Raw genomic sequence first — 12,987 nt, 5'->3', positions numbered from 1 at the left:
GTTTAATGACATAACTTCACCCCACAGGGGAGCTGTAAATCCCTCTTCATGTTGGTACATGTCTAGTTACAGCAGAGCCCTCTCCCAAATGGGAATGGACTTATAGAGGTACAAAAGTGTTCATACTGGCAAAGATTATTCATACATAGCAAAGGAAAGAAACTGTTTGGGGCTAATGTAGCTTTTCTGCTGCATAGTGTAAAACAGATGCACCTAAAAACATCAGTACAAAATAATATCACTCCTCAAAAGTAGTATTCAAAGTTGTTTGGACTGTGTATGAAACTGTAAAAAAATTGCTATTTGCATTTCAATCACTATTAGGAGAAAAAACCCCCACAACAATAAAAGTTCCAATTGTTACACTAAAATTTAAGTGGTTCACCACTTTTGAACTCAAGAGGTTTATCTTATCACTTCTTCTTTTTACTTAGGCAAGCCATTCACATTCTTTAGTTTCCACAATAGCCCAACATAATGTACTTGAAACACCCTGTTTCATTTAGAAAAGCAAATAATTTTCCCCAATGCAGTGAGGTACAGCCAGAACAAGTTCCCGTTTGTACATTAGACCTGAATCTTGTTTTCAATATGCAAGTTACTTTATGCTTAGTGTAAAAAATGTGTGGGTGTTTAGCACCATACATTATCACTTTTTACAGGCATGGTGCAGAAGCTAAAGAGAGAATTGGTGCAGAGACTAAGGTGTCTTTTTTCCTTTCAGAGGTGGCCATCTCTTCAGGTTGCATTAATGGAGGTCCTTAGAAAGCACATGTGTGGCAAACCACACGGCGGCTCTCTGTGCTGTCCTTTCTTTAGCAAGAGGGCAACCTACCTGATGAATCTCCAGGCTCACTTCATCTCTCTAGTTGGAGTCATAAGCAGAACGCTTTCCACATGCTATCTGCCCCCCCCAACTTGGGTTCAGATGAAATGGTGGCAGTAAACCAGGAATCAGGTTGGTGTAGAAGCATGCTCAGTGGATGTAGGTCTACTTAGGACCCTGCATGCAGTAACCTCCGCAGCTCCCTGCCTCTGAGTCCACAGAGATGCGATGGCAAAGTGGTACTGAATTTCTTTGCAAAGTGTTTGGACAATGTATATAGGAGCAATTAAACCACCCCATATGGCAGTAACTGATTCGCCGACCCCTGTGCAAATGGGGTTAACAAAGTGTTAACTTGAATACATCTTCCAGATATGAATTCTGTTAACACCCAACCTATGCAAAACACAAAGCTCATTTACATATACGTCCTGAAAAACAGAAGCATTTTACAGAAGTCTGATATTATCTAGTAACTGTATTGTAAAGTAAATTGCACTTCCTATGAACTGGGCGTAGCACGTAGTCTCATATCAGTAGCCTGCTCTGGATGATGTGCAACATGGACAGATGCTTAGCAGCCATGGCAGCCTTGCCGCGTGGAGACTGACTGCTCAGGTGAGGCCTCCTCCTTATTGCATCTTACTTGGGAAGTGCTTTTAAGGTTGCTTTCCAGAGCTGCGATTGCACTCATGGAAGTCCTGTCCCTCTCTGTCCTTCTATGTAAGACCAGGAGATGGCACATGCTAAAGAGTGCTTCTTTCAGAGTCTCTCCTCACTGCTTAGTGAGGAAATACACCTCACCTGTCCACTGGGTGAGGTGTACAGCCTTGATGTATAAGCTAAGTACAAATCAACAACTACCAACCAGAGAAAAAATCCCAGCCAACTCAAAGCTCCTTCTACAACTGTGCATAATATGCCATAAATAATTGTTCCATGCCAATATTTCCTAGGTAAAAGACAAAAACTTTGATTCTCAAGCCATAGTTCTGATACTTGGCATTACATGAGTTACACTTGCACCTTAATGCTATGTTTCTTTCAGCCCCCATGTCAATACTGGCATTCAGAGTTCATCTCCTGTCTTACTCACAACTTCATGTTTTTCTTGCAGGTTTCCTTGCTCTTAAAGGACAGACCCAGCCCCACTGCAGTGGATGGCCATTTTGTCCCTGTCTGGGTGGAGCTAGGATATTATCCTAAGGATTGGCTCTGGGTCATGATTTCTGCTCCTGGTCATGTCTACAGAGAAAAGGGGAAGCCTGCCTGCAGGCATGTGAGAATAAAGCAGTGCTAGCTTAAATCTACCCAGCCCGTATAATAACAGTAGTGAAAACCCAGAGGTACATCTCCCGCCCCCGCGCACCACCACGAAGTGTACCGACGTCTTCCAGGGGTTGGCTGGCGGTGACTTACACCCATGCGATTGCATCTGTCTGCATTATCCTTGCTAGACAGATGAAAGCCTTCATTTTGCTGTGCCAGCTTGCCTTCCACTACCCTTTGATACTACAGCAAGTATAAATAGAGACCTGAGCACTGACAGGCAAGGAGCCTGGTCTGCCCACTACAGAGGCTGTGACGCCCCACTCTCAGCCCCCGCTCAGCACACTCGCAGTGCTTGCCTTTGCCAAAGCAGGCAACTGCAGGGTGCTTTAGCAACGCTTAGGCAGCCTTTGGTGCTTGTTCAAGGCTTCTGTAAATGCCTCGATACCTCTGAGGCACGCATCTGGCCAGCACGGCGCAGGTGTATGCCATAAAACCGGCTAGAAAATGGACTTATGAGAGATGCAGGTGGTGCCAGGGCTGAGAAGGTGCAGACATTTGTCACAAAGGAAACAGATGCTCAGCCCCGCGCTGTGCTGCTTCGCCCTGAACATGCAAGGTATTTCGCAAACGGTCATCTTTCTCTTTTAAAGATGAGAAGAAGGCACTTGAAGGGCTGGGTCAATGCCTTCTGAGGTTGCTGATTTGACAAGGATCACAGGGCTTGCCCTAAGTACAGCCGAGTGAAACGCTTATAGCAAATCACATAAAACTTGACAGGTTTCAAGTTTCCTCACACTGCATTCATGGAAAGATTTGTAAGAGAGGTAAGCCTTTCAACTTACAGTCAAAACCCTACCTAAGGGCAGTTTCTGAGCACATCTCAAAATCACAGCTTCAGCGTGAAACCAGACAACAGAAAAAACACTGCAAGACAAAATAGTCAGAAGGCAAAATAAAAAGCCCCAAGCCCCTGACTCGGACTGCTTTTGGGTTCACTGGAATCAGAAACTCAAAACAAAAAGCACAGGCTGAAAAAAAAACAGTTAGATCAAAGCCAGGGAAAATGTTCTCACAGATCTTCGTGCAGTGAAACTACCCAATTTCACAGAGTTTCACTTGCAAGCAGAAGTGGTGAGCCCTGCGGATAGTATTAAGGATGAATTGGAAAATCTGCCTGGTAGCAGCTACTGTCACTCTCTACTTCCCTGCTTTCACAGTCAGTTCTATGCCCTTTATTTTTTCCTATTTCAATTGTCTGAATACATCTTTATAGAGAATTTGATGTTTTGTACTAAAATGTATCTTGGTCATAAGCCCAGGCCTTACTTTGCTAGGATATAAGTGGAAGAAAAGGCATTTCTTCTGAAAATTGATTACATTAGGAATCTGTATATGTAATTTCTAGTCTCCTTTCCACTGGCAGAAAGAATGATGTGTCTTGCGTTCAGTATCACTGTGGATATGCTGGTGTATGCATGGACTTACCAACATACTGTAGACTTTGTAGGTGCTCTACTGCTCCAAACACCACCACTGTTGTGACCCTGTACAGTTCATTAATACACTGCAGAGAGGAGATATCCTTACTACTCATCGACTGTTTGGGAAGCTGACTCAAGTCTATACAAATATTATCCATTCTCTTAAGATGACAGAAGAGGTGATGAGGTAGTGTAATGTTTTCTTGTCCTTCTCTCAGACCAGTGATTCACCTAGCCAGTGGCCTGTCTCTCTCCATGGCCAGTACCAGATGTCATGGAGGAAGCCACAATTCATTCTGCAGATGACAGACCTGCTTACATGGGAAGCTTTCTTTCCAAGCTTTAACAGAGATCAGCTTGTGCTCTGAAATAAGGCAGTGAGAGATGAAGGGAGAACTTAACCCTTCCAAAGCTTCTTTTTTCTTTACCTGGCTGGTACATATTAAGAAACTGTTATGTATATACAGACCCAGCTGTTTTAAGAATCCTGCTAAACTCTTGGTTTCAAAGGTATTTTATGGCAATCAGTTCTAGGCTGTAATCACCCACTGTTTAGAAAAATTTCCACCATACCTTGCCCTGTTGACTAAGCACAGAGAAAGGAATAGGAGTGAGTGGGTGAGCTAACTATCATCAGAGCTGTTTTAAGAAAAAAACAAACAGAAAACCCAAGTAAATAAATAAAAATTGAAAAAAATCTGAGCAAACACATCCTTGCACACCGCAATCTGCAGGAACACAGAAAATCTGTCACGCTCATGCCTCTGCAGTGACGGGGTTGCGTGGCCTGTCCTGAGCTCCCCCACTGCATGCCGGAGTGCTCCATCTCTGTGTGCAGCCTGATGCTCATGGCAGCCACCCCAGCCAAAACGCCGCCCGCCCCCATTTAAACTCACACCCTGCGTCCGGGAGGCCTGAGCTGGCACAGGGAAGACAGAGATGCCAGGCGGGATTTGGATTTAAAGAGCGGGTCGTCCCTCTCCAGCCAGCCTCAATCCATTCTCTTACCCAGAGCCAGAGCTACTTCTTCCTTGCCGTGCTGCCGGGGCTGCTGGATCCGTCCTGCTGGCCTCACCCAGCAGCCCACGAGGCACCCACGCATTCCGACACAAGCAGCCCAAGCCTCTGATGGAGGTTGTCACAGCTGAGTGGTGCAGCCCTCCTCCTCCACCGAGCTACCAGGGCCAGCCAGGTACTCTGTGGCAGCCTCCTATGGGCAAACCCTTGCACCACACGTGCAGGAGGAAGACAGGTTTCCCTGTCTTGTCGCAAGGGTGATCAACCTCAAATTATCACTTAGCGAGGCACTGCAGCCGGCAGTTTCTGCAGAGCATTAGCCCACCCTGACTTTTTCCTGCCGGTGGCATTCCCCCTTAGCTCCTGAGCCCACTCTGCATTTCACCCTTGCTCTCCACAACAGCACGAGGGGCTAACAACCCTGCTCGGCCCTCCGGGCACCGCTTCGGAGGTGCAGCAGAGACTGCTGGGACCCAGCACGTCCCCTCTGCATGTGGCAGGGTGTCAAAGTTGGATGAGCTTCTTCTGTTGGCGGAACCACCTCATAGTTTTACAGAGAAATGCCTTTGCTGTTTCCTTAGAAATGCTTCTGCGTAGCTTTTAAAAGCAAGTATGTCTATTTCTAAATCCAAGAACAGTGATTTCTTTGCCATTCTTGGTTTAGATATAGGCTCTCCCCACTCGAATAACAGGATGATGCAGTTACTCATTCTATGTTCTGAAGCAAAATTCTTCAGGAGTTCATAAATTACTTTCATAAACTTGCCAATATCACTGGCCTTCACATGCACTTAAAGATAAGCAGACTGTTCTTTTAGGGTCATGCCTTAGCAGTCAAACTAAACCATGATTATCTTCTAGTCATGAAAAAAAAAGCAGTTTATTTTCTATTCGTATTGCATACACCAGCAGCGTGGGGAAGATACTTTTATTTCCCACCAGAGAGCTGCCTCAGAGCTGCAGTTTGGCTCTCGTGGTAAAACACGGTCCAAGGCAGAGCTGCCATCATCCAACAATCTCTTATTAATGGCCACATGATAAAGGGCAAGCCAATCTGGGGGATCTGCAAGCCATCCATAACCCTAAATCCTTGCTAAGACTGTCATCACAACCCATCGCTATGCTGAGTGTGGCTGGTTAAACACTCAGTCTAATATTTAGCCTAGGATAACATCTCTTGATCTTACCAAAGCACTGTATTTATCTCTGTCAGATATTTCACCCCTTGCTTCACAAGAATTCCTGTGTTCAGGTCTCACAATGTTTCTCAAGGCTTTTAAATGAAAAAAAGGCTCAAACAGAGAGAAGGCTGTGTAAATCAGACATTGTGCAAGTTTTTTCTTCTAGTAAGCCAAGGTTTTTATGGGCTTTAGTTCAATTTCCTATTCACAAGATGAAGTTAGTATTTTATAATGCTGACACAAATTAACTCTTTGTTCAGGCAGTCTGCAAAAGTGCTGGAAAATATTCTCTCCCCTATGCAGTGACAGCATAGTTTATGCTACTGTGAGAAGAGAGGTTTCTTCTACTGGGCAAGTGAATGAAAATACATGGCAGTGTTGGGTACCGTGCTTCTCCCAGAGAAACTTGGTTTTGGCAGACTTACTTCTAGTATATGATCACTTCTTTTAATGTCACCAGTTCTAGAAGGCTGAAGTCGTTACCAACTTGCTACCCTGCTCCTCATGCAGCACCCTCTGCAGACAAACAATTACTCCTCAGGAGGCCTCGTAGGGTGAGAGTGGGAGACTGCAGATGTAGACTTTGATAACAGTGAGCCTCCGATCACTTCACCCCTCTGCTCACATACAGCACCAGGGACTTTAGGAGTCTACTGACTTAAATCCCATCACAAGGCAAGCCAGAGTCACTAACATTCAATGAGAAGCAGTATGCTTAAGTATAGGTGTCCATAGGTCCAGGCAGGGAAGCCCTTCAGAGCAGGTGAAGCAAGAGCTTCTTGCTACGGTTTTATTTAGCATTTGCAAAGGAAGAAACCCACAATGGCTGGGCACTACTCGGCACATTAGAACTAAGAAGAAAGTATGCACAGTGTATTTTTCCATGTTGTAAAAGTGCTCTGCTGGAGTTCATTTCCATTTGATAAGAAACCAACCAAATGTTGCACCATGAGTCTTCATTGCCTTGATTAATTAATTAAAAAACCAACAAAGGCAAAACCAGGATTAACCTTCTTTGTATATTGAAATAATTAGACCTTGCAGCAAAAGGGAAAATGAGGAAAAAATACCCTCCTGGAAAATATTATGCTTCATGCTATTTAGAGCTCCATAAAAACCCTGCAAAAAGATTAGTTATTCTGTCTTCCTTTGTAGACAAAATTATTAGGAAACCTTACAGGACAGTCTAACACCCTTAAGAAGTTAAAAGAAGTTGTGGGGTCGGGTGTTATTATGTAATTATCTAGGCACCCTTTAAAAACTATATGTGCATTCTTTAATACAAGACTCTCCAACAGGTCTCATTTTGGTCCCCCTGCCCAAAAGGTATCATTGTGTTGACCTGGCCAATACACGTGAACCTGTGTCGAGCCCTCACTATAACCAGCAAATCCATCCTTATACTATGAATCTTGCTAGAATAAAAGTTTAAACTGCAGCCTTGCTGATGCAGTCCTAGATCTGAGGAAGAGAAGGAGCAATGTTTTTCTGCGGGTTGCACTGCAACAAGGCACTTAGAAATACTCCTACCCTGTACTCCTAACACCAAGCCCAGATCATAAACTGAAAGACGCCATTAGGAAAATGAGGCCGTCATTAAAAGCAGAGCCGGTAAACATTTGAATGTGTTCAGCATGCAGAGCACACCACTGGAGGTTTCAGTATAATCCTCATTTCTTTACCTAGTGGCAGAAGCGAGGACCTGGTGTGGTGTGATAGAAAAAGGGCCATATCCTTTGTGGTGTACCACATTCAATTAATATGTCAGGCTTTCTACGTCTGTCACTGCTTGCAGGGGCTGGAACAATGGTTCTGCTTCCCCACTCCCCTCTTTTTTCCCAATTTTCACATAGTATCAGGCTAAAAAAGAGTTATGGATTTCCTTCTCAGAGAACTGCATGGACTGATAAAGAGAAATCCATGGCAGAAAACAACTTGTTATTTTTCCCTTTACCTCACGATTTCAGTTAAGAGAGAAAGTGCAATAAATTTTGGCGGGAAAAAAAGAAAAGAGACGGTTTGGGACATTTCGAATGACTGGTCTATGTAAACACTATTGAGAAATATGGGTGAGAACAACTGACCCTAGGGATGATTATTTTTCTTGCTCTGAGGCCCAAGCGTTACTTTTGTTGCGCCCAGGATTTTGAAACTGTGCGAAGTTCATTTCACTAAAGAAAGGAACAAAAAGGGAACTGCTGGAAAACTGTCACAGGCTTCCACGTTCAAACACAATATTCTTTCGCAATTTTTGAAACGTTTGCTTTATAACTCAACTGAAGTGCTGTTGCCCAAGCTTTTCTAGCACTGTACAGCAGGAGTTTGACCTTGCATGTGCTGGATCCGTACCAGGATCTGTACCTGGATTGCCCAAACTGGATGAATATCTTAAGGTATCTAGTGTGACTTCTAGCCTAGCAAGACTTCTAGCCTAGTCCGCGAAGAAACACAAAATACTGGTATGATAGTAACATTAACTACAATAATGAGAACAGTAATAAGGAGGATAATAAAACCCATTCTGGAGTGTTGAGATAAATCACTTGCTGGATTAACCAGCTTTATTGAAAGTCTTCCTTTTCTTCGTCTCCAACCGATGGCTCTCAGGCTCTCTGGGGTCCTGCCTGCACCATGGCCTCTGCCATCCCCATCCCATTCCATGGACTGGCTGTGCTCTGACACTGGCTGCAAGCACTGCCCTGTGAGGTTCACTCTGTTATTTTATCAGAAGCACAAAATTTCCTCAATAAGTCTTCCTGTGCTACAGATTAAACCGTAAACAGTTGGGTGAGATAAAAAGAAAAAAAAGAAAAAAAAGAAAAAAAAGAAAAAAAAAAAAAGGCTGACGAAATGCAGGAAGATCCTTCTTGTTATTCTAGCAGTATTGCTTCCTTTGCTTGGTAGGGGTGCTGAGGAAATATCAGCTGCAAGCGCTGCAGAGCAGTTAGCCACTTCTTGCTCACGTTTCAGCATCTCCCCTGCTAGAAGGTGCCACGAGCCCGAGTGACTCACGCAGCTTGCTGCGATTCAGCTCTCCTCTGGTGCCAGGAAAGACAGATGTAGAAAAACTTTTGACACGGGTGGGGAAAAAAAGAAGACCTGAAGCAAGGCAGGAGAGCAGGCTGGCATGTCAGCGGGCTGCCCTCCGCCCGCGTCCCACTCGGGGAGCGCTGAGCCGCAGGAGCGGCAGGGTGCCGGCGGAGCTGCTGCTTGTTGTGACACAGCAGCTGGGACGAGCCTTCCGCATTCCCCAGCCCGCTTATTAATACGAATAACTCATGACTCACACCGACACTGCCAGCGAGGCCGGGAAACTGTAGTCCGTAACTATAAAGAGCTATGAAGGGCTGCTCGCCGGCAGCACCCCAGCCAAGCTTGACGAGTGGTCTGCGACAGGCTTTGTGCGCCTTGTCATCCGCACGGGCGCAACCCTGCTGCAAAAAGGGCTTGAGCGGTCAGAGGGCTTGGGTGGAAAGGGGAAAAGTTCAGCTGTAGCATGAGCTATTTAGGAAGGTAGTTATGAGGAAGCAGACAAGTTTCTCGTGCCAGCCCCTGGCTTACTCGTATGAATAACCCATGACTAAACCATTAGCTTCACAGGGGGTTGTGAGAATGTTAGAAGGAGCCTCTGAGCACGCTTGGTCACTGGTAAAAAAAAGACAGATTGCTGGGTGAAGCCCTTCAATTCCACCCCTTCTAACCCCCCCAGCCCTTACAGGACTGCTTCATTTCTCTAAGGGTGGCTGCAGCTGATAGTTCACAGTCATCCGAGACCTACATGGCATCAACAGAAACTGAGTTTATCCACACCGCTTCTTTTCCTAAGCCACGTGAGTTGCAGCTAACTTTAAGCAGGTTTCTAAGCTTTTTCAGACTTCTCCCCGGTGAACATGCCTTTACCCAGGCTGATGGTCTAGCATAAGTGAGACAGCATCACGCTCTGCTGGCTGTACGCACTAGCTTGCTGCTCACTCCCCATGCTTCAGCCTGTAACATGTGTTGTATGCTGTTGGCTGTCATTTTTTGTGGCAGTGGCTCAGAAAGTCATAATTCTGCCCAAAAGAATCAAAAGGGGCTTGTGCTACTGCTATTGTATCTGCAGTAATTCATGTGAGTTATTCTAGCACACTTTGATTTATGAAGAGAAAATTCACAAGCATGCAATGACTGAACAGCTTAAATGAGTCCTTGTTATAATCTCTTTAACGGACTGATAAGTAATGAGATGGTATTCCTGCAAGCTCAGATATTAGCTTCGATGAGAGCACCTCAAAGAAAACTGAAGTGGGAAAAAGCATGTACTACAAGAATGTCCCCAGATACTCTCCAAACATGCATTTTCTTAAGTATGGGAAAGCAAAAAGTATATTTAGAAAGTCTGAATGGCACTTACCTCTCAAGAAGTGCTGGTAAGAAGGAAGTGACTCAAATATGCTGTTTGAAGCCATTGTTTCCTCTTTAAAACTCACTCTCTCTTTACAGTGAAGGAATATATGATTTCTTCTACCTTGGGGAGTGAAAAATGAAGAATGGTCATTGCTACCACCCTCCTCCCAGCCATCACGCTCAGTTTTAGCCCAGTGCCTCAGGAGCAGCACAAAGCGGATTATAAGGTTCTTTTGCTAAAAGAACTCTGAAATTGTTTCTTAAAAAGAAAAAAAAAATAGCGGATCGGTTGTGGTTGATGATGCTTACCACTCTACGAAACTCTGTGGTTTGCAGTCAAAACGATTCGCCCTGCCTGCTGACCAATATCCCGGACCCGCTCTTGTGTGACTGCCTCTGTACCCAACTTGTGGTTCTGTGGTTGTTTATGAGGCCCAAAGAAGTGTTTCACACAACCAAAATTACAAATTTAACTGTTCCCCTTTCCAGAACCTGCCTCCATTGGTCCCTTTGCATCACGTGACCTGAGTGATGTCGACTTTCTTTTTTTTTTTTTTTAACTTTCTGAAGTCATGCCCTACCCACTCCACCTGCCCTCCCCGGGGCTGCGTGAGGCAGCGATGGAGGCTGCTGAGGGAGGGAAAAGAAAAATGACTCACTGTCCCTGATGCTACAAATGGTCTTGCTGAGTTAGTTCAGCTCCGCTTGTTTTGTTGTTTGTGGTTTTTGGAACTACTGATTATTTTGATAGAGATTTCATTGCTGCTTATTCAATAGTAATTCAAACCCCGGTATTAGTCTGCTGTTAAGGCAGGATGTGTAAGTCATCCTGTAAAACATTAGGAATCAGCTGTAGGAAAGACCACTGGCTGGGGAAAGAACACTGTAAAGAGGTTTTTAAAAAAAAAAATCAAAAACAAAGAAAAAGTACCTGTCAGGGGAGACAAAAAAGCCCCCAACATTATTTTGAACCTGTATGATGGTACCCTCTAAGGAGTGCTTGAAGGTCACTAGTCTCTGAGCCCACTGGAAAGGTTTGTTAGTTACTTCCATAGAGTCAAATCCAGTAGTCCTTCTTTAGCACAATTCCTGTTCCCAACAGAAGGATCCCTACCCAAGAGAAAACCTGACTAACGTCTTCAGGATTTAGCTCAGCATCTCTTGAGGTGATAACAGGTCTGTCCTGTCCGCAATTCTTTCCTTTCCTTCTCCCTCCACAAAAGAAGAAAAAAAAAGAAAAAAAAAGGTTCTTAAACCTGATAATCAATTGGCAGTTCTGGCGCTGGCTGTGACAGTGCAAAAAGAGGGGAGAAAAGTCACTTACTACAGCACAGAGAAGTTGCTGCTGTGCCACTTTTTGTCTCCTTTTCCTCTCTTCTGAACAGTGGGCAGCAGCCCTTTCCCACCTTGCTGCAAACCACAGGACAGCTCACACCTGCACAGCCTGGGGTTCAGGACGCTGAAACCCATGAAACCTTTGCGAAAAAACCTGTGGCAATGAAAGGACTGCACCGACAGCAGGGCTGAAGCAGAACGAGCCTTTCCCCGCACCTTCTGAGTGACTACCACAGTGAGAGAGCTCCCTTGGAAGAAAAGCAAGAAGCCTTTGCAACATTATCAAAAATACTGGTAGGTGGAGCACAAATACGTAACAACACACAGTTCTTCCCACGAGGAGCTCGCAGTCAAACCCCCTGGCACACAGATACCGCTTGCACAGAGCGATGCCAGACTTCTGGGGGGCTCTGCAGAAGCACCTCCCGCATTGAGGAGCAGGGATCCCCAGACAAAATCAGGTGCTTAATGCGTTTGGATTTTTTCTGCTTGCTCCAACTATGGAAGTAGAATGCCTTTTCCTGACACTGCCTTCATTTCTGGTGCAAATGCACTCTACCCAAGCATCCTGGCTTCCTTTTAGGGTTAGCGGGGAGCTGCGTGTGCATGTGCGGTATGTTTTCCTCAGAAAAAGTCAATCTGCTGGAACAGAAGCTTCTTGTGATGCAAAAGGATGTGTCAGTTCTAGCGACACGTATTATCTAGGAAATTGGGAAATTTTCCCAAATGAATTTCCAGAACACAAACAGAGCGATCCTGAGCAGCAAGAACAGGAAGGTTAGGACACTTTGCTACCGTGCGCTGAGCCCGGCTCAAGCCCCTGCTGCGCTTGAATTGAGCCAGTAACTCAAAGCTTGGCTTTTTTGTTGCTTACCAGCTCTTCCCGAGCCTACCGCAACCAGACCAACTTTTTGGCTGGTCCGGGATAAACCTCTCCCCGCTCCCAGAGCTGGACTCCTTCCACTCCCGTGTAAACAATTCAACAAGCGTCCGCCAAAGACGCAACCTGACCGCAACGCCGACTCCCTTAGGGCGCTCGCCTGGGTGGGGGAATGCTCCCGAGGGGGGAGCACACCCCACTGCCCTGCCCGGCTCGGCCCGGCCCGGCCCGGGCGGGATGCGTGCCCGCGGGCGGGCGCTGCGGGGCCGGGGCCGGCAGAGGGAGCTCGGGCCGGCGGGACGAGCCCGCAGCCCGGGGCGCGGGGCTGCCTCGGAAGGGGGGAAAGCCCGAAGCCAGGGGCCGCCAAGGTTGGGGTCTTAAGTGACCCGGCAACGCACCGGCCCGTGGCCGAGGCGGGAGTGGACGGCGGCTCCGATTTTCCCCCGAGTGCCCGTGTGGTTGGGTCGTGCCGAAGGGTACGACGCGGGTGGAAGTCAAGCAACTGGCTGTACGTTCGGCCAGCGCATAAGCTCATTTTGGCCTCGCTTTCTCAGGGTAACCGCCCCGGAAGCCTAATTATACAAGTTTAACTCGGCTGGTCAGAGAGCA

At 46.1% G+C, this 12,987-nt stretch overlaps 1 protein-coding gene across 4 annotated transcripts in view; it reads right to left on the bottom strand.

The window, feature by feature from the left end:
* The window catches only part of RUNX1 (runt-related transcription factor 1), a 169,690-nt gene extending 159,101 nt beyond the window's left edge, over positions 1-10,589 (bottom strand). For 2 of the 4 annotated variants that reach the window (XM_010580358.1, XM_010580360.1), the window contains exon 1: positions 10,171-10,254. Coding sequence is in view for 2 of the 4 variants with exons in the window: in XM_010580359.1 (XP_010578661.1) it covers positions 10,171-10,225 (55 nt within the window). In the remaining 2 variants the exon portion in view is untranslated. Of the gene's footprint in view, positions 1-10,170; positions 10,358-10,472 lie in introns of those variants that run through there. The other 2 variants (XM_010580359.1, XM_010580361.1) reach the window with 2 other exon arrangements.
* Between the last annotated feature and the right edge of the window lie 2,398 nt (positions 10,590-12,987).

The sequence above is a fragment of the Haliaeetus leucocephalus genome, unplaced genomic scaffold (genome assembly GCF_000737465.1).
Source record: "Haliaeetus leucocephalus isolate CR32 unplaced genomic scaffold, Haliaeetus_leucocephalus-4.0 Scaffold702, whole genome shotgun sequence".
Taxonomy (NCBI): Eukaryota; Metazoa; Chordata; class Aves; order Accipitriformes; family Accipitridae; genus Haliaeetus; species Haliaeetus leucocephalus.
Note: the sequence above shows the minus strand (reverse complement) of the source record. Positions and strands in the feature narration are given on the sequence as shown.